This window comes from Paroedura picta, chromosome 2 (assembly GCF_049243985.1).
Source record: "Paroedura picta isolate Pp20150507F chromosome 2, Ppicta_v3.0, whole genome shotgun sequence".
Taxonomy (NCBI): Eukaryota; Metazoa; Chordata; class Lepidosauria; order Squamata; family Gekkonidae; genus Paroedura; species Paroedura picta.
The window spans coordinates 113,278,665-113,305,298 of record NC_135370.1 but is presented as its reverse complement, the minus strand read 5'-3'; the positions used below and the strand labels follow the sequence as shown (position 1 = coordinate 113,305,298).

The 26,634-nt window shown below is 42.8% G+C and overlaps 2 protein-coding genes and 1 long non-coding RNA gene across 9 annotated transcripts in view; 1 reads left to right on the top strand and 2 right to left on the bottom strand.

The window, feature by feature from the left end:
- Positions 1-20,420, bottom strand: part of NAT10 (N-acetyltransferase 10) — a 33,696-nt gene extending 13,276 nt beyond the window's left edge. The window contains exons 1-15 of one of the 3 annotated variants that reach the window (XM_077322129.1): positions 20,238-20,420; positions 18,210-18,333; positions 15,630-15,721; positions 14,867-15,038; positions 13,696-13,818; positions 12,911-12,972; positions 11,641-11,755; positions 9,929-10,036; positions 9,406-9,539; positions 7,802-7,895; positions 5,951-6,049; positions 5,280-5,416; positions 3,625-3,749; positions 3,385-3,535; positions 1,772-1,868 (exon numbers count right to left, since the gene is read on the bottom strand). In XM_077322129.1, coding sequence (XP_077178244.1) covers positions 1,772-1,868; positions 3,385-3,535; positions 3,625-3,749; positions 5,280-5,416; positions 5,951-6,049; positions 7,802-7,895; positions 9,406-9,539; positions 9,929-10,036; positions 11,641-11,755; positions 12,911-12,972; positions 13,696-13,818; positions 14,867-15,038; positions 15,630-15,721; positions 18,210-18,317 — 1,617 coding nt within the window. In that variant the 5' untranslated portion in view covers positions 18,318-18,333; positions 20,238-20,420. Of the gene's footprint in view, positions 1-1,771; positions 1,869-3,384; positions 3,536-3,624; positions 3,750-5,279; positions 5,417-5,950; positions 6,050-7,801; positions 7,896-9,405; positions 9,540-9,928; positions 10,037-11,640; positions 11,756-12,910; positions 12,973-13,695; positions 13,819-14,866; positions 15,039-15,629; positions 15,722-18,209; positions 18,334-19,580; positions 20,083-20,237 lie in introns of those variants that run through there. The other 2 variants (XM_077322127.1, XM_077322128.1) reach the window with 2 other exon arrangements.
- An 89-nt stretch (positions 20,421-20,509) lies between these two features.
- Positions 20,510-23,938, top strand: LOC143830146 (uncharacterized). Its single transcript, XR_013228362.1, has 4 exons — positions 20,510-20,777; positions 22,306-22,354; positions 23,184-23,269; positions 23,803-23,938. It is a non-coding gene; the product is annotated as an uncharacterized LOC143830146 (long non-coding RNA).
- Positions 21,921-26,634, bottom strand: part of CAPRIN1 (cell cycle associated protein 1) — a 47,098-nt gene continuing 42,384 nt past the window's right edge. For all 5 annotated transcript variants that reach the window (XM_077322130.1, XM_077322134.1, XM_077322133.1 and 2 more), the window contains one exon: positions 21,921-25,922. In XM_077322130.1, coding sequence (XP_077178245.1) covers positions 25,858-25,922 — 65 coding nt within the window. In that variant the 3' untranslated portion in view covers positions 21,921-25,857. The remainder of the gene's footprint in view (positions 25,923-26,634) is intronic.

Sequence of the window (26,634 nt, the reverse complement as noted above, 5' to 3'; positions counted from 1 at the left end):
CATTGATCCTACAACCTGGGAATCAGTCTTCCCAGGTCAGAAGCAACTGGGGGAGGGGGATTCCATGACTGACAATGCCTTCTGCTGATGGTCTATTGGATCCAAAATAACATGGTTTGGCATAAATAATTGTCTCACCAAACCAACAACTGTTATTTACAACAAATACACAGCAGTTATCCAGACTTTAAGCACAATATATAAAATGGGTTATGAACCACAAATAGAAGGACATTATAGAAGGGCATCTCTCTCCCTGCGGCCTCCTGGGCCCTAACAATCTGCTTCAGAAGGTCAGGGAAGCCTTGGGGAATAGAGTGGGATGCGGTGCAGGTGGCTGCAACAAGGAAAAATGGACAGGAATCCCTCCCTGCATCAGTGCTTGCTTTGTTCACAAACACCCTCAAGTAAGATAGGAAGGAGTGATTTCTGCTAATTTCCTCTTCATGCTGCAGCTCACCATCTCCTCCACACCAACTTCCAAAGGTACCCCCCCTTACTTTATGAACAGCTTTTGGGGCGCTCAGGAGGCTGTGGAAGAAAGGAAAGGGGGAATGGGCTGTTCTGTGAATGGTAGGATTTAATGCCTTAAAAAAACAAAAGAGTGACAATGCACTATTTTCTTTTTGCATCATTACACCTTTCAGCAGCCCACACCCAAATGGAATGCCTTCCATTCAGCTGTTTCTTCAATATGGACAGGAAGCCATGAAACTAAACTAAGAGAGCCTTCTTGAGCACACTCATCTTGGACTATATTAAAGGCTATAAGAAATAAAATCTTGGCAGTATTCTGGCAATATCTTCTAGGTGCCAAGTCAGAAGCGATAGAAGAGGACAGAGAAATCAGTCAGTGATCTGTGTTCATTTGTTTAAAATAGATGCCCATAAAAATATTCAAGGTGGCTATGCCAACTACTCTTCACTGTTCCCTGGCTGATTAATCAATTACTCTAATTCCTGCCTAAAGTTTCCTAAATGCACTCTGCCAATTGCACAAGTATTTCTTCAGAATGCAACCTAACATCATGTTAGGCATTATCCTTCCTTCATACGTTACAGCATTTCCTAGTTACCAGGCCCATAACAGCAACTAGTAGTGCACATCCAGCTCTACCCAAGCAGAAAATCTACCTTAAATATAACTTATTGGTATATTTCAGGTAGATACTGGCGTGGCAAATGAAAAATGTGAAAGAAATCCCAGATATATTTGAGAATTACCAGGTAGGTTTAAAAACAGCAGGAAGGCGGAATGGAGTGCTCCCACCTCTCGACCCAAGAATCACCTGTTCCTGCTGGCTCGCCTTGGTTTAGAACAGGATGCAGGAGAAGACAGCCCGGCCAGGATTCTCTGTGCTCATGGGGGAGCAAATTGTTTCCTACTAGCCCAGTTTTGCACAGTTTTCTGGGTTTTTCTAAGTCGGTATTTTTCTTCTAGGGTCTACTGGAACCCAGGATTTTTTTGGAAATCCTGAATTTTTCCTTTTGATAGAATAAACTCGAACTGAAAGGTACCAACTAAAAACATTGCACACCCCTAGCACCTACACTGAATAGCCATAGAGTAAAAAGAAAAGCAAAGATCTCTGTTTTCAATAGATAATACAGAGAGGAATTTTTTCTAACTATGCAAACAACTGACTGAAAAAGCAAAAGGTGTGGGAGGGGGAGGGGGACACAACTTATGCCAAACATTTTATTTCTCAGAGCTTTCACTGGAAAGTTGCAAATCACTGTTCCCAACAGGAAAACAAACAGCACCACCAACCTTGTAGTGAGAGGCCACGTACAGCGCCATCAGCCTCTGAAGAAAAGCTTCTGATGCTCTGTGATAGCAGAAGAGGGTGTCTCTGTTCACATAATACCTAAATGCCGCAGGTTAAGGGAAAACACTACTGAGGGAGGCCACGCTATCTGATCTCTATCTGCTATGGTGCCGTGCACTCTGCTAAGGGCCTTTGACAATAATCACTCATTGACAAGGGAGAAGGCATCCTGCCTCACTAGCCTGTTCCATTTCATTGCCAGCAACCTTTTCTTGATGTCAAGAGGTAACATTGAAATGGCAGTCCAAACTGCAGAGATGCCTTAGCCAACACACACAGTAAATTGTGAATTTCCTGCATTCTGCAGGGGATTGATGACTCTGGAGGTCCCTTCCAACTCTATGATTCCAAGGAAGAAGCAATGCATGTACATGTGCATGCATGCACACACACAAAAAACGAGAAATGACCTGCAACAAAAGAGCACAGGGGCACTTAAAGTAGTCATCCCTCCAAGCTGCTTTGCTTTTAAAATTTTCCAAGTTTTGGAGGAGGAGACACAATGTTTTCTCCGCTACTGAATAAGGTTATAGCCGTCAGAGTACCTACCAATATATGAGCAAGACAAACAAAGCTGTCAGACATCCTAACCACTCTAGCTTAGGTTTATTGAGATGCCTATTTTAATGAAAAGGTGTTTTTTTTAGGGGTAGGATTACTATAAAAAGGATGGGACTGGCCTCAAAACTTAGAGAGAGATGGTTCCCAGCACAAACACTCTCCCTGTGGCCTTGGAAGGCGGTAAGTCTTCAGCTGCAGTCCCATGCATGCCTAACGTGAATCCAAGCTCACTGAACGTAATGGGACTGACTCCAATTGGACATGCAAAGCACTTTGCTATAGACCTTGAGTGCTGGCTCCCTATGTACATTCCGCAATGCTTACCCACACATGTATGTTTCAGACCCAACATCCACATCCTTTCCAAAGAGGACAAATAAGAAGAGCAAAAGAGACACACATAGGGATGTTTATACCCAGTCATGATACAGTTATGGTAAAGTAGGACAAACACCCAAGCCGTGCCATGTAAAGTCTCACTGGCAGGCCTTATGGTAACCAATCCCTTAGAGCAGGGGTCCCCAACCCCCGGTCTGCGGCCCGGTAGCGGGCCGCAAAGGCCATCGTACCGGGCCGCCGGCGGCTGCGCCTGCCTCCCCCCCCTGCAGCAAGAGGGGGGGAAAGAGGCCGGCACGGCAGCCGACGCGGCAGCCGGCGCGCTAGCAACGCTAACGCGCATGTGCGGAACTGCCACGCATGCGCGTTTGCGTCCCCTGGTGGCCAAAACGTGCACGTGCAGCAACTCTGCGCATGCGTGTTAGCGCCACCTGGTGGCCAAAACGCGCATGCGCGTTTATGAGCGGCAGCTGGGCCGCTGGCTCTCCCCTACCCCCGGAGGCGATCCCCGACCAGATGAAGGTTGGGGACCACTGCCTTAGAGCACACTTAGGATGCACATTCAAAGTGCCAGGGACACAAAGCTAAAGTTTCCACCTCATGTAGATACTACAAAGCTTTAAATCACTACATGTTGCACACACGCCAGAAAGGATACAAGTCGCAGGTCTCGGGTAATGGGCAACCAGATATGATCCTAGTAATGTTGAGGCAATCTAAGCATAACAAGTCATTTAGCCACTTTTCAACAGGATCTCCTGGGGCATACCGAATGGATTCCTGGAGGGAAACTTCATGCAGTGTACGAACTGTACAGATTTGGAAAGAAAAACAAACACACATGAAAACAGCAGATTGGCAACCTAGAGCTCATGCAGTGCAACCCAGGAAAAAATACCTGCAGAGAGTTTTGCGGTGGTTGTTGTTTTGTTCTCAGCTGTCACGCTGGCTTGTGTTTGTACGCTCTGTTGCCGCAACTGCTGGATCAGCTTCAAAGACAAAGAACGGCCAGTGCCTTCATAGCTATTAAAACATCAACATACACAATCAACTGGAGACAGAAACAAGTATTAATCCTTAATGTATAGCTAGCAGCAGAAACTTCATGACTGGAAGATTCACATGGTATACATCTCCTGACTCTGTTCCACATGAGAGTGTGGGTGGGTGGGTGGGTGGTGGTGGGGAGATGTCATGTTTCCTTCTTCTCCACCTAGAAATCACTATCCTGTTAAAGAAAACTAGGCTGGGACCTTTGTGCCTCACAGAGGAGGTTGTAACTGATGTTATTCAAGAGGCAGTGTAGACTTCATATGCCTGCACAGAGTGCTGTTCATAACCTACGAGGACTATGATTTTTGATGCCACCACTACCCCTTAACACAGAGATGCCAGCACCCAGATCTAGAGGGGGGATTCATGCTGTCTTGTTCAGTTCTTTCCTAGAAGGGTCAGGGCTTGTGTTTCAGTACAGGGTCAGTGGTACGTAGAATGACTGGTGCCAAAATTATATACAGCTTTGTAGCAGTAGGTTCCAATCCAGTGGCTTTCAAGTTGGTAGGGACAAGGTGGTAGCTGTTGGTTCTGAGGCTGATATGCATACCAATGTGGTAAGTACTAAAAATGTGAATGGAGTAACCCAATCTTAGATAAGATGGTCAAAGTGACAGTCCAAATCCATTAGGTTTATTCTGCTCACTGGCAAGGGCAACAAGGGTAGTAGGGACAGTGAGGATTCCAGGGATCTGTGTCCCAGCCATAGCATGGAGGTCTGTGTAGTCATGACAGAAAACAGCATTAAGAGGGTCCCAGGTGCCTGGAAAACAATGATCAGCTTCTCTACCATCAGCTGATTGTAGGCCTCCAGCACTGCAGGAGGTGAATTTGAATGGACCTCCAGCTTGTCCTCTGAGAATGAATCTACTGCTTCTAGGGATCAATTCTGGTCCATCAATGGTGTTCTCAGCCTTGTGTTATCTATTGTATTATTTGTGCTCCAGTTTCTGAAGCCTTAACTCTATTCTGCGAAAAGCCCATAGAAGCAACTGAACAGAAACCATGAAAAATTCTCTCTTTAGCCACAGGAAGGTATTTCTAGACAGAACACTCCCACAAAGGATCATCCCTGTGCACTCTCAAATACTAACAATAGGAGATTCTCCTGACAGACAGATCCACCCATCAGAGCGCCAGAGATTTCAACATTTTCCAGGTTATGTCTTTGTGCCAACATAATCCAACTATCCCAAAGCCCAAACTACCAAGATGCATTGCTCTTCATCTAGCAAGATTCACAGAAGTCTTCACAACAGTGTTGAGACAGGACTGTGTGTATCTAGCGAAATGAAACCTTGCGCTTAATCAAATCATTGGCCCATAATAGTGCAGTACTGTCTACTCCGACTGGGAACAACTCTCCAGAATCTTAGCAGGGAATGGCCTGCTTCCCACAATCCGTTCGAAGGAGATGCCAGGGACTGAACTGTGGCCCTCAACACAAAAAGGACATGCTCCAGCACTGACCCAAGTCCCCTACCCAGACAGAATATTTACCCATTGATTGTAGAAGCCATGAATACAAGGTAAGGGCCAAGGAGGTTTTTCACCAGCGGCAGGGGAATAGCAGCAGCTTCATCAATCACCACAAGTTCAGCCTGACCCAGTTTCACAGCATCAGCAGGGTGTATATACTTGTCAGAAAAAAAGGGGGAAATGAGATTTTAGGATCTTGAAACACACAACTTTTGTTCATCACTTACTGCAGAGATAGGCCCAATTTAATTCCTTAGATCAACCCTAGAATTGTTTTTGGCCATAGCTGAAGACAGCGACATACAGTTTGCAAATTGTCTTACTTTGTTTAAACAAGGATCACAGGAAATGATCCTATGTAATTTTTACTCTCTACTTTATCCTACCAACCCTGTGGAGTAGCTTAGGCAAGAAGAATATGAATAGACCAGGGTCACTGCTCAGCTTTATGACAGTGGGAATCTGAACCCATATTTTTCCAGCCACGGTCCACTGCAAGCATTTCTCCACATTGGCTCTCCAAAACCCACAGCTATGAAAAAATTGCCAAAGAAGTTTGCTTTAACGAATAAAACCTGGCTGTGCAGAAGCAATACTGCCTGGTCCTTGCAAAGTAGGTATTGTGTATGAAGAATTCCAGAAATCAAAAGGCATTTAAAGGAAAAAGAAAACATGTATGAAAGATTATTTACCTGGATTGTCTGCCTGTGTTCTCTGAATACATTCACTCTGATGACTGCTTTGTTAAATTCTGGATTTAGAGACTGAATTATCTCATAATCTAGGTGCTCCTTGAAAATAAAAGCAAACAAGAATATCTGAGAACCAAGTGAAAACTGCAGAGCACAACAATAAAAGGGAGGAAAGGTGCTTGAAAGTGGCCATTTTCAAACATTAACTGACTTGGCAAACTGCTCCCAGAGTACAATGGGGTACACCAGGATCACTTCTGCCAATCAAAGTTTCATTATTATTTTTGGTAAAATATATGGCACGTTCCAAAAATTATGTTGAAAGATATGGATAACATTGTATCAGTCACAGGCACGTGAATATGTACATGCAATCACACCATGTCACATCAAGCTCTGAAGGCAACGGGAAAAGGCAGAACTCTGCTTCCCCCACTGCGTGTTTTGCATGTGTGAAAACTAGAAAACTCTTAGAATTACAGAGCTATCCTAAACAGAGTTACACCACTCTAAATCCATTGAAATCAATGAGTTTTGGGGGGTGTGACGCTGCATAAGTCTGCAAACATTAATATTTTATACAATGACCTCCGGTTTTGCCATCTATTGACCAATTGCAATATCAGCAACAGTTCAGGGAAAGAATTCAAAATGATATTCTAAGCAGATGTTTTTCTGAATTCGCTAACTGTGAAAATACTTATCTTTTTAAAATAGATACTTGATCTTATTTGCAGGTAGATTTACCATTAACTTCAGTTTGGCCTCTCACACAGCCATGAAAGCCAATTCTATTGAGAGCTTAGAACAGTGGTTCTCAACCTGGGGGTCGTGACCCTTTTGGGGGTTGATTGACCCTTTGCCCAGGGGTCGCTGATGCTGCTGCCTTCCTAATGGTGTAAGGGCTACACACCCGGGTGCTCTCTGGCCACTTTGGCGCTCAAGGAAGCCCGCATGTGGGCGCCAGCTGGCATGCCAGTCCTGCCCCTCCCCTCCACACTGCGAGACGCCTCGGGCTTCCATAATCGCTGAAGCGGCCAGAGTGTGCAGCCCTACAACCCTCTTTGGGTTGCCGAGTGGCGGCCTCAGTGGCAGCCGAGTGGCAGCACTAGTGTGCTGGCGGCCTCAGCGACCCAAAGTGGGTCGCGCCATCAGATAGGCTGAGAACCACTGGCTTAGAACCAAAGGCTCCAGCAGGCTTAAATGCACCAAGCATGACAGCAACACAATTAAAACTACATCATTCAGAAAGGCCCATAAGTAACATGTTAAGTACTGTGAGATGGCTGACTCAACCATTAATTATCTGTTCAGCTACCTAATCAGAGAACCACCTGTGGGGCAGTTAGGACAGCATGTAAACTAGTAGGAACCTTTGACCGAAAATAGTCCTGTCATAATCTGGTGACTGGCCACAACTTAAGATCTGAAGAAGCCTGATGCAGCAGCCTTGCTGGCACTAAGGGGTCGGCCTCTGGACATGCACCTCCTTGACTTCCATTATGGAAGGGGGGATATTAATGTAATAAAGAGATAAATACCAATAGTGATTTCAAGTGACTATGATTAACATCTAAGAATTTTACTACATCAGTGGTAGTGGGGGATTACATGCCCCCCTACATCGGGGGGGGGGGATTGCATGCAGAAGGCCCTGGGTTCAGTTCTCTGAATCTTTAGAAAGTCCGGGCACTAGGCAAAGGAAAAGACCTCAACCAAGACCCTAGAGAACTGTGGCCAGTTAGGATGGCTACTACTAGCCTTGACAAGTTATCAATGGTCTGACTCGGTTTAAGAAAGTCATCCTGGTCATCCGAAAGCAAAGCTCTGCAAAAAACATGCTCATCTTACCTGATACTGCAATGCATCGAAGCCCTTAAATACAAACTCAAACAAGGTGTGAAGGTTATCTGGGCTGGGAGACGTGACAAAAATGTTGGAATAGCTGCACACAAAAGGGGTGGGGGGTGATGGAAGGAAGTGTTATAATTTAGGAGTGGTAGCTATATTAGAAATTGCAAAAAAAACACAAGTTAAAATAATAACAAATTGATTAAGGCATTCCCCTCCCCCATGACAATGTATACATATTTGTTGGTTAAGGATATGCTTCAGGCACCTAATCAATGTGCTCTAGTCCGGTGGTCCCCAACCATCGGGCCGTGGCCCAGTGCCGGGCCGCGAAGGCCCTGGCACTGGGCCGCAGCTCCCTCTCCCCGCCCCCCTCCCCGCAGTAAGAAACTTACCAGGCCACAAGCTTGCGGCTCGGCAAGCTTCTTACTATGGGAGGGGGGGGGAGAGGGAAGCAGGGTCACGCACGCGCCATGCGTGGCACTTTCGCACATGAGCGGCCAAGCCGCGCATGCGCGAAAGTGCTGCACGTGCGTGTTTTCAGCCATGCATGGCACATGCACACATGCACAGCCGGGCAATTGCCCTCCATTCTGACGCCGGTCCCCAGCCTGAAAAAGGTTGGGGACCACTACTCTAGTCCACAAAAATATATGCCAAAATAAACCTCTTACAATGCAATCTGGGGGAGAGGTGCTCAAGGAGACAAATTACCTTTATATCAGTATATCTCCGAGAAAGAACAGCATAAGGGCCAGTTATGCTAGCATAGGCCCCCTGTGCTGGTCCACTGCCACTGGGCGCTGGTGTGACTCCACACAGGTGGCCCAGCAGCCCCTGCACTGGCATGGTTGTGGGTGGTTCTGGGGTATGGCTGCCAGAGGCAGAAAGTTATGCAAAAAAACTAACGTATCCCATAGGTGGCAAGTGTACTCAAAAATCTAGCCCCCTCCCCCGGTCATGGCCATGAAGCCTGAAGCAGCTCAGAGTGCTGACTATGGGCAGGGCCAGTAACCTTCTTCCCCTGCAACAGTTGCCCCCCATGGCAGCAGCCAACTGCTGCCTCCCTCTATCCTTCAAGGCCCCCCCTCACCAGAATACCCTGCAACTCAATCGTGTGCAGAACATGAAACTCTATCTCAGAGCTCCCTGCCATATGGACTTAGAGTGAGTGGTAAAGAACTTTAGCATCAGGAAAGGAAAAGGACACAGTGCTCCTAGACACGAACTGGTAGAGGGGCTCACTTATAGCTCTCCAAAATGGTTTTGGCCCTGACCTGGCTATTCTAATCCCATCAGATCTCAGAAGCTAAGCAAGGTCAGCCCTGGTGAGTACTTGGATATGGCACCACCAAGGAAGTCGAGGGTTGCTACGCAGAGAGAAGCAATGGCAAGCCTCCTCTGACAGCCTCTTGCCATGAAAACCTTACATAAGCCAGCTCCACCTTATAGTTAAAAATTGCTCCTAGGACTAACTTTCTAGTCAAAAACCTTAAACCATAAGTCTGTAACAGTCACTAAAAGTGAAAGAAAAAAATGTAGATCATATACCAGTACACTTTAGCTATTGAAGCAAATACATGCGTATCTAACCAGAAGCTTACCCAAAAGCCACGGCTCCAGCTATAGCCAATCCTAAGGCTGCAGATTTACCACGCCCCCTGGAAGCTGTTAAAGCCACAGTACTTCTCAGTGTCTTCTCAGAAATGGCTTCAATGAACTTCAAAAGTGCTTTTGCCTAGCAATAAGGAAAAGAGTAATCAGAATGTCTGGTTGGCTGACAACTATAAAATAGTAAGCGACTTTGTTTAGGGAATTTCTATATCACTATTCTACAGAAGTTAAGCTTGAGGCAGCTCACACAAATGTACAATAATAAAAAATATACAGCAAACTATTAAAAACAAAAAGCAGGCACAAAACTCTTATTCAATAATCTTCCCCATGTTTTAAATTGACATTGGAAGGCTTACAATGGGGAAGCTCTTGGGGAAGGAAGTTCCACAGTTTAGGGTTCAAAAATCTATAAGAGGGAGATCGTAATTTAAGTTTTACACTTCCACAGAGGTTCACCACAATGACCTGGGCTCGATCTATACCTTACCCTAGTGTGATTGCAATACTTGCCTGATCCAGAGTTTTACAGGTCTCAACGAGCACTCCAACAGGTTGCGTGTCCTGGAGACTCTCCTTTAACTCCTTCAGCTCCATATCCTGAGGACTCAGGTTGTCCTCCTACATAGAATCATAGAGTTGGAAGGGACCTCATGGGTCATCTAGGACACTCACAACCCTATCGCTCATCCACTGTAACCTGCCACCCCCTTGAAACTTCACAGAATAAGCCTCTCCATCAGATGGCTATCCAGCCTCTGTTTAAAAATTTCCAAATATGGAGACCCACCACCTCCCGAGGAAGCCTGTTCCACTGAGAAACCACACTGACTGGCAAAAATTTCTTCCTGATGTTTAGACGGAATTTCTTTTGAATTAATTTCACCCCAGTGGTTCTGGTCCGTCCCTCTGGGGCAAGAGAGAACAACTCTGCTCCATCATCTACATGGCACCCTTTTAAACACTTGAAGATGCTTAGCAGATCCCCTCTCAGTCGTCTCCCCTCCAGGCTAAACAGACCAAGCTCCCCCAACCTGTCTTCATACGACTTGGTCTCCAAACCCCTCACCATCTTTATTGCCCTCCTCTGGACACGCTCTAGTTTGCCTACATCCCTCTTCAACTGGGGTGCCCAAAATTGAACACAATACATATATGAGTAGAATCACCCAGATCAAAACAGTTGCTATCGTTAAATTCTCAAACAGCAGAGTAAGTTCTCATGCTCAAGCCCAATTAAGCAAAAAGGCTTATATGAATTTACAATATTATTCTTTGTTGTTGTTGTTAGGTGCGAAGTCGTGTCCGACCCATCGCAACCCCATGGACAATGATCCTCCAGGCCTTCCTGCCCTCTACCATTCCCCGGAGTCCATTTAGGTTTGCACCAACTGCTTCAGTGACTCCATCCAGCCACCTCATTCCCTGTTGTCCCCTTCTTCTTTTGCCCTCGATCGGTCCCAGCATTAGGCTCTTCTCCGGGGAGTCCTTCCTTCTCGTGAGATGGCCAAAATATTTGAGTTTCATCTTCAGGATCTGGCCTTCTGAGGAGCAGTCAGAGCTGATCTCCTCTAGGACTGACCGGTCTGTTCGCCTTGCAGTCCAAGGGACTCACAAGAGTCTTCTCCAGCACCAGAGTTCAAAAGCCTCAATTCTTTGACACTCGGCCTTCCTTATGGTCCAACTTTCGCAGCCATACATTGCGACTGGAAAGACCATAGCCTTGACTAAACGCACTTTTGTTGGCAGGGTGATGTCTCTGCTTTTTAGGATGCTGTCTAGATTTGCCCTAGCTTTCCTCCCCAGGGGCAAGCGTCTTTTAATTTCTTTGCTTTAGTTCCCATCTGCAGTGATCTTGGAGCCCAGGAAAATAAAATCTGTCACTACCTCCATTTCTTCCCCATCTATTTGCCAGGAATTGAGAGGGCCGGATGCCATGATCTTTGTTTTCTTGATGTTGAGTTTCAAGCCAACTTTTGCACTCTCCTCCTTCACCCACATCAACAGGCTCTTTAGTTCGTCTTCACTTTCTGCCATTAGAGTGGTATCATCTGCATATCTAAGTTTGTTATTTCTCCCTGCAATCTTGATCCCAATTTGTGACTCCTCTAATCCTGCCTTTCTCATGATGTGCTCCTTTACTGGATTCTTCTTTACTGGATGTTAAATGACTTCATTTATAGTCAAAGTCCAAAAGCTTCAACTTCTATCTAACACATACTAACCTGTGATCGGGGTGGAACAGGTACAATATTTGCAACGTGGCTAGAGACCGGGAGAATGTTAAGTTGATCATCAACTACCATGCATGTCTTACAAGAGGCCAGAGACAGAATAAATCTATATAAGGAGACAAGAGAGACACCACCAGCAGAAAAGTTAATAAGCTGATACCACTTACTCTGCAACCTTTTCGTTATCCTATCATCCATCTATGTGGGACAGACTTCCCTCTGGATAATGCAAGTCAAAAGAGGGAAACTAAACTATGTGAAGACAGACTAGTACCCAAGTTTGTCCCTGGCAAGCCTTAGACACTGAGTGGAACATTCCCCCTCTTGCATGTTGTGACCAATGAGCTTCCAGTATATTTAAACAGAGAGTTTAAGCAGAACAATGCCTCTCAAAAATGTACAGATTACTAATATCTTAATACATGTGAACTAACATCTTAATACTTCAGATTTAGTAATTCACCCCTACTTTCCTCCAAGTACACCTATCCTGTACAACCAGGTTATACTGATTCCAGAATAAGATTGGAACATCTTAACCAGTAAAAATTCTGTAGTTTAAAAGGTGAAATCTTAACTGCCAAGGTCAAGAGAGGGCAAGAGAATACACTAAATTCTCAGAAATACATGTTTTCTATTTGACTGGTCTTCCCCAGTGTGAAACATGGCAGTCTAGCAAAGAGTTAAATTATATGTGGTGGAATTTCTGCTCATTTACTCACTGACATATTTTTGCACATTTTGAAAACAAACGGGGGGGAAACACACAAGTGAGGGAAGTTAAGCCCTGTCCTTAGCTCTTCCTGATCTCACTGCTAACCATTGCTTTAAGGTTCTTGTTTCAGCTCATTTCTCTGCCAGTACAAAAGCAAAGAAAATTTTTCCTCATACAAGTGAATGCTGAGAGTTATGGTACGTCCAGGGCTTAGGTTCCCGCACACATTCTTTTATGTGCAAAAAATTAAGCCCCTCCTCCCTTTTACACCTGAATGCATGGACACATAAGTACACAGATTTATCCATCACATCAGCTTTGGCCACGAGAAAGCTTATAAATATAAAGATTTAAAATATGAAGAAGAAGAAGAAGAGTTGGTTCTTATATGCCGCTTTTCCCTACCCGAAGGAGGCTCAAAGGGGCTTACAGTCGCCTTCCCATTCCTCTCCAGAACAAACGTGGTATCAGTTTTGACAGGCTACTCAGGTAGACAGATACTTTCCCTCTCCATGCCTACTTTAGTGGGCAAAATTATAAGCATACCTCTCATTAAATCTGCCTACCACATCCTGATGTGCCTCTGTTCGGTATCGAGAATGTACATCCTAGAATAGAAAATGAAATTTGATTACTGTGACACAGAGGACAATGTGTTAAGCTAATTCAATACCACAAACTTTATTGTGAAAAGTTTGCATTAATTGCTCCTAAAACCATTTTTTTAAAAAAGATAAAGTAAGCAGCCCCGTGTTAGTTTTGTTCCTACCCTCTATTTCAGAGGCTGTTAAATTACTGGAGATGTAACTACTAGGACATCCAAAGTTATGATTCTGTAGGCAGGCCATTTTGGGTGTCATTAATTCATAGGGTCACTGTAAGATGTAAGCAGCTTGACAGCATTTAACAGCACTTAACACAGGGAGATAAATTTCTAATGGTATCTCAACTTCTTTTAAAACAGAAATTATCTTATACATAGTATGCTCATGCAATGTAAAAAATATCTACCAGATGAATGAGTTTGTCCAGCATATAGTAAAAACACAGACATAGTGTCATAAAGGGGAGGGGGGGGATAACAATCATTTAGGAGGATAGTCTATACATGCTCGGAGAGATGATGCATATCACCAAATCTGGATTAGATTCTATGACTGAAAAAACTAGCATTAAACCACTGAGATTTCCTCAGTTCACCGATTAGCGCCATTCCTTGGTACAGAAACACTGGTGGAAAAACAAGCTGCCAGTAGTGTAGCTGCATATAGACATGGAGAGCTACCAAGTTGTCTCTCAAGCACAGGGGGAAACACCCCAGAGAGGCATACCATGGTCATTGTGTACAGCTGCTTTAGGGAGTTCATTGTTCTCAGAAGAATTGCAACTATGCCACCACCTTCCACAGTTTCCACAGTTCTAGCCAGCAGGTTCGGTGTCACGGCTTCAAAGTCCTGGGAAAAAATTACAGATGACTTTGGAAGAAAACATATTGTGTGGATGGCAAATCCACAGAAAAGATTCGTTCCCACCTTTTCACACTTCCCAGTGACCTTGAAAAGCTAGTTAGAGATTTACGAATAATCAGTTCCCTCCACAAAGGCTGGTGGGGGGAGACAAGAAGTAGTCAGCAAAAGTACTTCCCCCCTACTTTTCCTGAGCAGAACAAGATCCCTAAACAACATGAAACATCACACCAGGGGATAGCCCAGCATTTATTGTACAGGTCTAAATGTGTGTAAATAAAATATTGCTGCTGATCACATCAGGGGTGTGTGCATAACCAGATTATGTCACACAAAACAATATGCTGTTTAAAATACCAGCAGCCGCTGTCTTCATGCAAGGGTTTGGATCCAACCACACAGTTCCAAAGATCCATGGACCCATGTAAGAGTGGAATGTCCCTCTGTTCAGTTCAGCAAGACCTGCATCTTGACTTTTCTTATGTCATTCTTGTGTAGGTACAACCAAAGTTGGTCAATCTAAACCTAACCAAATATTAGTCTCATGTGAATATTTGCAATACTGTATGTTGTAGAAGTTTTAAATGATATTTTATGGATTTTCTAAATAATGCTGAGTACATTTACTTTGTAAACTTTGTTGTTAGGTGCGAAGTCGTGTCCGACCCATCGCGACCCCATGGACAATGATCCTCCAGGCCTTCCTGTCCTCTACCATTCCCCGGAGTCCATTTAAGTTTGCACCTACTGCTTCAGTGACCCCATCCAGCCACCTCATTCTCTGTCGTCCCCTTCTTCTTTTGCCCTCGATCTCTCCCAGCATTAGGCTCTTCTCCAGGGAGTCCTTGTAAACTTTACAATGTGTTAAGAAACACCAAGTGTAACACTTAAGTGCAAAGTGTTAAGTAACATTCAAGTAAGCGCTTTTAAATTTATTTTGGTGAAATATTTAAATAAAGACATTACTTAGTGGGACAAGTGCAGCATTTTTGACATAAAATTCATGAGGACTCTGAAATTTACAACATCTTCTTACCTGAAGGACACACATGCCAAACGTATTCCCAAGAATTTTGTGTGTTTCATTGTAGTAACAGTACCGAATGTTTGTGGCTGCTACAAACAACTCAAAGGGGTCATCTTGTTTCAGATCTAAAGTCCCACTTTTAATTTTCTTTTGCAACTGTCTCATCCTTTTCTTACGGTGGCTGGAGAGGGTGAAGGAGATTAAATTAGAAGTCTTTACTGGGGAAAGCAATCAGATTTAAAATGATGATCTTTAATTAGGAGCAACACATATTGACTTAGTTCTAACTCTGATGGACAATTATTTGGATCCCCCAGCTACTAGATATATACATCCTCTTAAAAAAACAGTGGTAGCCCATTTCTAGCAGTTGAAACAAAGACAGGTCCTTAGGTGGATCCAGGCACTGAAGTTTCAAGGGGAAACCGTCAGAGTCATTCCAAAGAACAATAAACTAACCATTCATGCTATTACGGGAACTACATGAGAGGTTTAGAGAAATTCAGCAAAGGAGGGTTATATCTGATCTACAGGGAGACAAAGATGAACAGTGCAATTCTAAATTGAGTTATACTTTCAAAATTCCCTGAAGTCAATAGGCTTCAAACAACTCTGCTTAGGATGTTATCATCAGCTTCATGCCAATAAAATGAAGGGAGAATTAGCCTGCTATTTTTATTTATTTATTGCCCTACCCAAAACCCAGTATCTATTTTTTAACAGTTCAAAACATTTTGCCAATTACTTTAAAAGAAAAAGGCAATCCTTTTACCTGCTGAAGCCCAGCTCTTTCTTGTAACACCATAAAACTGATGGCCTGGCTTTTACAGCTGCTTTAGACAACATATGATGAAGAATGACCACCTGTCAAAGGAGCAGAAAGAAATCCATTACCTTGTAAGGAAATAATGACAATGCAGCAATGTATCAGAAAAGCCACAACAAATAGACCCACGTTGGAACTTTACTTGTGTTTGATCTAGGTATTTATGCCCTGGAAAAAGGCAGAACTACAAGACAGACTTTGGAAGGGGCGTTTTCCTGGCTTCCTCAGGCAGATCATTTCAAAATAAATGCATACACACAACAAATTAACTTGAGAGGAAGATTACTTCCATAAAAATTATCATTAAAACTATTAACTATAACTTGTTTGCATAGGAAAGATGACCTCTTTTTTGAGGAAAAAATCTTGCATTTGAGTAAATTCAGTATATCTATATGTGTTGTTGTTAGTTGTGAAGTCGTGTCCGACCCATCACGACCCCATGGACAATGATCCTCCAGGCCTTCCTGTCCTCTACCATTCCCTGGAGTCCATTTAAGTTTGCACAGACTTCTTCAGTGACTCCAGCCAGCCACCTCATTCTCTGTCATCCCCTTCTTCTTTTGCCCTCAATCGCTCCCAGCATTAGGCTCTTCTCCAGGGAGTCCTTCCTTCTCATGAGGTGGACAAAGTATTTGAGTTTCATCTTCAGGATCTGGCCTTCTAAGGAGCAGTCAGGGCTGATCTCCTCTAGGACTGACCGATTTGTTCACCTTGCAGTCCAAGGGACTCGCAAGAGTCTTCTCCAGCACCAGAGTTCAAAAGCCTCAATTCTTTGACGTTTGGCCTTCCTTACGGTCCAACTTTCGCAGCCATACATTGCAACTGGGAAGACCATAGACTAGATGCACTTGTGTTGGCAGAGTGATGTCTCTGCTTTTTAGGATGCTGTCTAGATTTGCCATAGCTTTCCTCCCCAGGAGCAAGCGTCTTTTAATTTTTTTGCTACAGTCCCCATCTGCAGTGATCTTGGAGCACAGGAAAATAAAATCTGCCACTACCTCCATTTCTTCCCCATCTATTTGCCAGGAATTGGTAGGGCCGGATGCCAGGATCTTAGTTTTAGTTTATATATAGTTATTTATAGTTATTTATTTATTTATATACCGCTGCTCTCAAATGTCTCACGGTGGTTTACAGAAGTTTATAAGAATAATAAAATCCCATAAAACCCCATTAAAACATAATTAAAACACAATATCACGATGGTAGATAATAAATATATAACCCACTCCCCTCTCCCCGTCCAGCAAGGTCTATTACTCTCTATCTGGGAGCGAGGGACTTAGTTGGTTTCAGCTAGAGATCCACAGTTGACAGCGCCAAGAGTCGCCCTGGCCTCAACCATATGCCTAGTGGAAGAGCTCCATCTTGCAGGCCCTGCGGAAAGCTGACAAATCCTGCAGGGTCCGCAGCTCTTCTGGGGGCTCCTTCCACCAGGTTGGGGCCAGGTCTGAAAACACCCTGGTCCTGGTCGAGGCCAGGTGTATGTCCTGGGGGGCCTGGGACCACCAGTAAATTCATACCCGCAGAGCGAAGAGCCCTGTGGGGGGCATAAGCAGATAAGTGGTCCTGCAGATAAGTCGGACCCAGGCCGCGTATAGCCTGAAAGGTTAAAACCAGAACCTTAAACTTGATCGGGAAGCAGAGTGGTAACCAGTGCAGATAGTGTAGCACGATGTTCCAGTGAGGATCCCTGCAGCCACATTCTGTACCAGCTGCAATTTCAGGGTCAAAGCCAAGGGTGAGCCCATGTAGATATGTGAGTGTGTGTATGTGTATATATGTATACACACACACAAACATTTGTTGTCAGTTGCAAAGTCGTGTCCGACATGGTATAATTCTGAAGATGGTACCAGCTGAATCCATTGCCTCTTAAAGGTTCAGCAATAAATGTTTTCCATAAAGCACTTTAAAGACTCATACTTACCCACAGAATCTGCAGTATCCCAGGTAGCCCCCTCACCTCAAGTGCGTTTTCACAACACTACAGCATCAAGCGGGCTAATCAGTCAGTGGATAGTAGAAAAGAGCAAGAGTCCAATAGCATCTTGGTGACTAACAAAATAGGGCAATGACACACGAAAGCTCATACCCTGCCACATATTTTGTTAGTCCTTCCTCTTTCCTACTGCTACTGACAGACTAACACAGCTACCCATCTTGATCATTCCGTGGACAATTACAGCTAAGGGCAATGCAGTTATTTTTGCTACTAACGTTTCTCCAGATATTTTGTCCTACAAGTGCATAAAGAAAATACAGTGTAAACTAACAATATAGAGAACCATTTCGGAACTATTTCTACAAACCCATTATGCCATAAGGGAGGGACCATGAGGAGAAAGTTCAGAAGGAACTGACTGCCTCAATGGCTTCTGATGCAGGATCACATGCTGCCTCTCCAGCCCATGCCGCTATAGATTCAATAAATGAGACATAGGAGTTTCCACAAGAACATCAACTAAATACGCAGGCATACATTAAGTATTTCTAAAGCTACTCCTAATGGCTAGTCTTCACCTGGTCTTTGCCATGATCCCCGACTACAACAAAGAGTGTCCTGTGCCGTTCAGCTACTCCATTCTCTATCAGAACCCGAATGCGATTATCCACCTTCTTGCGCTGCATTTTCAGCTAAAAAGCCCTGTGAAGATTTCAGAATGACAACATTAATAGAATTATCACTGTAAAGATTATGGTAGCAATTGGGTTTTCAATCTTTTCATCCTTAGTCTAGACTAGATATGCTGCTCATCCCTAAGTATCCAGTACAGAAAAAGGCGATTTCAGCCTGGTCTTTACAGAACCCAAACTCTGAATAATTCAAAAGCCCGACTTGCTGGTGAACTTTCTCATATAGAAACATTGTGAATTGTAAGCATTGCCCAGCAGTCATGCTAACAATATTTGGTAAAAATGGATTGGGCAGAGTCAAACATACATTCTCCCACAATAACTTATTGCATTTTTAAAAAGCCACTCATAAATAACTCTTGATCTTACATTGATTCTAACATATTAAAACTCACTGCCACTCACACAAGAAACAGTAAATATATAACTACAGTATAATACTAGGAGCATACACCAAAACTCTGAATGCATTTTTTTAAAACTTCTTGTGTTAAAAATTCTGTTCTTCTATTTTAGGTATCCAAAATCCAGAAGCCAGGTACATTTTTTTCTTTCTGGGTTTGGCCAAATGTACTGCAGGTGCCAAGAAAAGTGTTAGCATAACAAGTTCACCCGACATTCTAGATACTGTGGTAAAGAGACAGCAGCCAGGAGCATTGCCTGCAAAAAATACCAGTAGTGACTTCTGTTGAATGTGACTGTTTTACACTATCACCATGTATTATCTCAGAAATAAATTTTCCAGGGATTATTCTCCAACAGGGTCTCAGGATTATAGCTCAAGCAGAAACAATCAAGAATCCATTCCTTTCCTCAAGAGGATAAAATGGAGGAGGGAAGAACACAAATAGTGCTCTGAATGGTGAGGCAAAAGGGCAATAAAAATGAGGGGGACTGATAATCAGACAGAAAGCTTTGGTGCAAATGTCAAATCTAATCTGTTATACCCAGCCTGGGAAATATCACACACCACCATCATCATAGCAGCAAAGAAAGCTATTAAGCTGTGTCTCTGTACCTTCTAAGGTCACAGCTTCCTAATAGTACCAACCTAAACACATGCATGCAGAAGTAAATGCCATTGAGTTCACTTCCTAGTTAATGTTCTTTGGGTTGCAGGTTTCACTTTTTAACCTCCAAATCACATTAATTTCATATCCTGTATTCAAAGGTACTACATGCTTAAGAACGGAGAAATGGCCCACAATCAATACTGCAGCAAGGCAGTCTGGGCAATTCAACAGATAGGATGCCTACCTAGATTTAGGGAGGCACCCGAGTTCTAATCCGCACTTGGCATGAAGCTCACAGTGCTCATCTTCTCTCTCGGATTTCACAAGGTTGTTATGAAGCTAGCACTGTTTGCATGGGGGGGGGGGGGAATAAAACCGTACTAGATAAGCTCTAATGCTCTCAGCTTTAGTTCTGCGCTACTAATATGAGTTTTGCGCATTTTATTCAGTAATAAATCCACTAATTGTTCGTGTAGCCGGAAGCGCAGGATTGCCGCATGCATGCAGCAATCAAGAATATGCGCATGTGGAAATCAATTCTGCCATCCTCTTTTGAATTTGCTTTTACAACTTGCAATTTTCATTGGGAATCTGGAAATGTTATAATGAATGTCCAAAGAATGACCAGGGGAGCGAGAGAGCGATGCATGCCGCCTTAGTTGAAATGTCCAATTGCTGCGAAAGCATCTGGCCATGCTTCCGGTATGGGGGCGGAAGGAAAAGCATTAAGAGAAACGAGGGCAGCAGGAAAAGGACCTGCACGTGGCTCGATCCCCGAGGCTGAGAAGCCGTACACATTTCCCTCAGATGCATGCCCACGGAACGCTGCGGCCGACTCCCCGGCAAGCCTGGCTCGGAGCCATCAACCTGACTCGGGGGGCCCAGCGCGCTCCTCCCTTACCTCTTCCTCCTTCTTCCTTTTAATCCCGGGCAGCCGGCGAGGCGGAGGCAGAGCCCAGCCAGTTGAAGACCAGCTTCCCACGTGGGCTGCGCGGCAGAAAGGAAGGACCCCGGGACAGCCTTCAAACTGCCGGAAAGAAAGCAGCGACCCAGCTGATGCCAGGGCAGTTCTCTCCCCGCTTCAGGCAAAAGCGCCAGTCACTCTCCGGAGGGGCCTTTCCTACCATGACCTCAGGCAGGAAGAGGAGGAGCTGCTGCCCCCCCCCCTCACGCTAGCTTGGAAAGAGCCCTGTTCGGTAGGCTTACGCGCATCTAAGTGGACTTCCCGGCCACCGTATTGAGGATTGCAGTTGAATCAGACGTTCTCTCCCCCCGCCCCGAGTTCCGACCGCTCTTGTAGTTGTACGACGCCATGCATTATTAGGGGGAGCTTCTAAACGTCCAGAGGCACTCGCAGGCTCACATAATTTATTCGTCCGTGAGCTTCCGCGGGCCAGAACTCACTTTACCAGAGGCACAGAATGGAACATCCACAAGAGACGTATGTAAAAGTTACGCACAACAGAAACGGGGAAAGAGGGTATTCACATAAACCTTTTCACACGCTATATGCATCAAATAAATGAGCTCTGGATAAACTTGGTTAACCCCTGGTTTGTTTCATGCAGACTATGACTACGGGGAATAGAGTCCCTCTTACTTCCGGTCAAACGCTACTGTTTTTAACAGTAACGTTCAACATAATAACATTCCTAACTCAAGTATTCATTTGGGGTCTACTTGAATATTGCTTAGAATCATGCTGTAAAGCACAACTGCATTCTGGACAAAGTACAGATTTTTCGTAGGTATGTGACACAATAAATGTTAAATTGGGGTTCAGTAGTCCTTGAGACCCAAGTTTCCAAATACAAGCTTTCGAGAAGGCTCCCTTTCTTCAGATGAGTAGAAATCGAGACCTGAATCCTTTTAGCCTAACTAGGTGGGTGGGAGTGTTGGAAAGTGTACTTGGGAAGAGTTCAAAGGTATAAATGTATATTCTGATCAAAGTTCCACGCACACAGAACCATTTTGAGAGTTTATAAATTTAAATACATTTTCCAGTTCCCTAAAAATCTATCTGGCAATCCCATTTTATTCAAATTCAGAAATTACTTTTTGCCATATAATGTATAATGATACATCTATCTTGCTGGAGGATGTTTCAGAATTATGCCAGATACCAATATAAAATGTATTAGGATTACAAATCACCACTCTGCTATGGAAGTTTGCTAAATCACTACACACTTAACGTCGCCTACCTCACAGGATAATTTGAGGATAAAATGCAGAATTATGCAAGTAAAACAGTTACTTGGGGGTGTCTCCTAAGAATCATTCTGCCATCTAATTCTAGGTCCTGCTTCCAAATAACAATTTTTGAATTATTTACTGGCAGAAACTTGTTTGGAAAAGGCACATAGAAAGATTCAAGTGAGTAGCTGTGTTGGTCTGTAGCAGCAGAACAAATTTAGTGTCCAGTGGCACCTTTAAGACCAACATATTTTTATTCAAGCTATGAGCTTTGACGTACACACATACCTTGAATAAAATGTGCTAGTCTAAAAGGTGCCACTGGACCTTTTATTCAATGTAGAAGTTATCACTGGTGATAACAGCCATATAGAAATAACGCTTCTAATAATTTAAACTTCATTATTTAATAAGCATTCCAATTCCCAAGCTTTTGCCACACACAAACTACAAAAGAAATTCCACCGTTGGACTGGAGAAGTAAAAGGCAATCAAATGATTCACCAACCTGATATGCAGTCTTTCAAATCCAGAATACAACAGCATAGGCACCAATTTCAATTTCTGCCAGGAATTGCCAAAATAATCACTAACCTCAGATGTGTAATTTCAAAAATCCACAATATTTGCATAGATACATATTACAGGTTTAGCTTTGACCAATTCTAACAACATACAAGCCATCAGTTCACATTAATGCAATACCCACAAGTTTTACTTACTCAATTTTTAATGTACAGGAAGTATTTCTGTAAGCACCCTTTTTCTTTCAGATGCAATGCGCAGTTATAAAATGAAGTAAAATTCTTGGAAATGCCAAAGGTAATTATACTCTTTAGATTTGTACAGTAGTTAAAAATAACTCTTTAATCCAGCAGCAAAGGTAACTTCGTGGATGGGAAAGTGAACTAGATTACAATGGCATCACCATTAGAAAAATACCAAGATGTGTTTAAATTTTGTATAGCTGTGGTAGAAACAAGAATGGTCAACACACTTGAGTGAACAAGGGACATTTTAACAAAGTATTCAACAGCCAAACACTGCAGAGAAAAGGGCAGCAGGGTGTCTGAATGATCATATTGACACTAACTATATTTTAAGTAACTGATGATTAAAAAGTAATCCTAAATGTACATCCACAATGTCAGATTCTAAATTTGCCAGGAGAAAAATTATCATAAGCAGTTTTTGTAAGTCATCTTTTCCAGGAACTGCAATTTTAAAAAGCCAGGAGGTGCACTTACATACCTCAGTGCAGACCTAGAATCTGCACATAACTGATACCTAAAAGTTTACACACACAGGATTCAAATCAGCTTTCCCCTAAATCATTCTATAACGCTACTGTAAGTCTATATTTTCAATAAACACTATCTCTCATACACATTTTGCTCCACTTTAAAACATTCAGATGTAAAATTAGGAGGAAATTCAGCTTCATGTGTGAGAATGCTTCAAAAAAATGTACATGATCTGCAAATAGACCACTATTAATGTAGGCAGCAATTTTACAGTGGGTGGTACAAATAAGGTACTTTTGTTGCATGATTCACAATCTCTCTATGAGTACTATTACCAAAAATACTGTTAGGAATGGCAGTAGATTAGCTAAATTAAAACAAATTCTCTGAATTCTATATACTATCAGTTTGGACACTATAACCTCAAAGAAAAGAATCCTTAAACCTCTGAATACTGAAAAGATGAATCAAGCCTTGGATACTCCTGAACCAGGTAAGTGTTGGTCTTGGTCGCAGACAGGACGCTTAAGTACCTGACTGACCTACGCAAATAAAGGCAGTCATTCATTGCCTAGAATTTGCTGGGACTGAATCAGAATTATTTAGCTTTTCTCCAAGTTCTGAAGGTTTGACAAGCCTTTCCCAGTCACAATTGTCATTGCCTGATGAATGTAAGGCATAGCAGGAAAAGAATAGGGCTCTGGCTCAGTCAATATAAAGAGAACAATGCCTAAATTTAAAGATGAGCCCTATTCGTTTTTTAAATTCTTTTTGCGTAAGCACAAGACACAGAAGGGACGTCACAATGTCACCTGGAATAATCATGAAGATAAACCCAGTAGTTCCCATATAACACTTTCCAAACAATGCCTGAAACGTTTCCTGACAACACAGAATTTTGAGTTGCCAGAGATTTGCAGCCTGAGAATAACAGTGCTAATTTTGTGGTAGGACTTCAATGTGTTGCATGGCTAGATTATGAAAAGCAATCACAAATGTTATTTGCATAATTTATACTTGTCACAGCTTCTCCCGCTCACAACTGGCGATGCCTCAGCATAAAAGTATTTTTGGATTGAATATACAACCCTAATTTACACTTCTATGGGTTGGATCAAACATCCCACAAACAGAAGCTAAGAGGAGACCACCATAAAGCCACTAAGGTATGGGAGACCTTTGAAGAAAATAAGTCTAAGGAATCCTGCATGTAAAAGAGGGTATTTTGTCAGATATCTCCTTTGTCACATGGCACAGTCTTAAAAGGTCCTTCAATCCAAGCACCAGTTTTTTTTTTTTTTTTTTGGGGGGGGGGTGCTAGAAGACACAAAAGACTTTATTTTTGCCAATTCCAGGTTTGTATCCAACCTAACAGTTGTAGGCTTTTAAATCCGATGGCTGACATTTTCTAATAAAAACTTATGTGTAACTTGCCATACAAGGTACAACATATCCTCAGAGGTATTTACATAATCATTGAGTCACACTGAAGCTCTTTCATATTCAAATGCTATGTTGTCAGGCAAAGATGTTCTAACTTCCTTAAGAACAATGAACACATTGCCTGGTAAACTAAGTGATGAATTAGTTGTTCTCATTTCCCAATGCAATTAACAGTTCTTGTGGAGCTGAAATTATTCTGAAGGAAAATGGCCATCTCTTCAATCCAGCAAAGATATTATGCATACGACTTGCTCAGAAACAGTAGGAAATTATCTGGGCTAGACTGCTGTACCCAATCACCTGCCATAGACACAGTTCTGAGTGCCCCACACAGATGACTAGCAATCAGCACCACATGGAAATGGGTGACAGTCTCCTTGGTAGATATCTAAGGATTCAGTGAGTTGTTGCTATCTATCAACCCGAATACTCTTAGGAATGTAAGATCCTTTACAGTTTTGGAGAAAATGCTCTGAAGTCTATTTCACTACTCAGCTTGCATCAGTCACTGAAGGTATGTTAAAAGAATACATTTTTTTTTTAATAAACAAGTTTTATTTATCTTGCTTAGATCTTTAACTGCTGGATGTAGTTTCCTTAAAAGGGAAAACCAACCCAAACACATACTGGTGCTTTTCAACAGAGAGCAATTTAAAAGGGCAGCAGCAGGGATTTGAGATTTCTTAAAACTTTCAGAAAGCAGAAAGGAAAGAACATGTGATCAAAAGTGTTATGAATATCCATTAATGTTCATCAGTACCTGCATAAGTTATTTAGGTGATAATACAGCAAGATCAAGTATTAGCGACAGACAATGTGCAAGTCATAAGGAAAGATAAAGAATACCAATCCTTACAAGTGTCATTGCTATCCAAGAAATGTGTTTAGGATAACACTTCACATTGGAAATAGAGGCAGCAATCCAGATTACATCTTCTATTTCTGACAGAAAATTTTAAAGTGCCAATCAAAGCCTAATTTTAGGTTTGCAGAATTCTATCAACAGTAAGGCCAAACAAGATGCATCCCTCTGCCGCAGCAAGACAGGCCTCCTAAGAAAATGCTGCTACTAAGGGTGGGAATACACTGTTCATCAGGATCTCTTATTTAATTATGGTAGAGGCATTGTAAGTGTTCAGTGCTTCAGTATAGCAAAAAAACCCAAAAAAACAAAAGATGAAATGTAGTTGCTATCAACTCACACTTCGCTTCTCTGATTGTTCTTTTGTCAAAGTTTAAATACACCAATTAGGGATTTGTAGAGGTTATCCACATTTGCTGCACCACTAGAGAACACCAACTGAGTCAATTATTGGTCATTTCTGCCTGTTAACTGAGATTTTCACTACCCTGAAACTGCTAATTTTGCTTTTAATCAGAGCAAGGATAAAAATTCTGAAGCTCCTGTGCAAGGCTCCAAATGACGCTTAGACTAGAACATGCAGAGTAAACGTCGTGTCTTTCCATATCCAGGTAATATAAAGTTGACAACTGTAGTCCTGTCTTTATGGGCCATGAAAATAATCCCTTTACTATGAACTTCCTAGAAAGGAGAACAAAGAGATAACTCTTCTGGTAACATGTATGGTACACTGGCCAGTATGTTTTTGGCGTTTAAATGTAATCCTGTGAATTAGTTTAATTCACTTGCTGAGCATTCATTTGAGGCATCCCTCTGTTGGGTCTTGGGGGCCCTCCACGACCTAGAACATAAAAATAGCATTTTATTTTTTTATCAAATGGGATCATTTGGTATTTAGAATGGCTCTCTCCCCCAGTATATTTGTCTCATGACAAGAGATAATACAGAGCGATCTGATAGCTATTCTTTCAATCAGAGGAAGACAGATGTTGTATACATAAACAATAAGAAAATTGCATGCCAAATACTAGCTATTTTACTGCTAGCAATAAGCGCAAGGCAATGCTTTCAAAAATTATTCAACCACATATTGAAATGCAGTTAGCAAATCAGAGTTTTATGCATAACTTTACCAGATATAACTGTTAGTATATTCCAACAGTAGACACACCTTCTTCCAGCAGCCTCTACCAGTGAAATGTCATGAGCCAGCAAACAAATGAGAAGAGGGGAGCAAACAACTGTTGTACCGGACCAGACACATGAGGAGCAAACTGAGCCCTTGTGCCTGGGTGGATTGAAGATGTAGTGACGGGCATTAAGTCATGCTCATCCCTTCTCCGTAACTGCTACCTAAATCATAGGCATGGTTGCTTTGACAAAGAACCAGCCTTGTATCCAGCGTGTATGCCAGGGGGCATCTACCTCCAGTCAACACAGATGTTGCTGGACAAGTTCCAGAGAAGAACAAAAGGCAATCCTTTATCAGACACGTGGGTAGCTGTTTTGATCTGAAGCAGCAAAACTACTTTAGAGTCCAGTGGCGCCTTTAA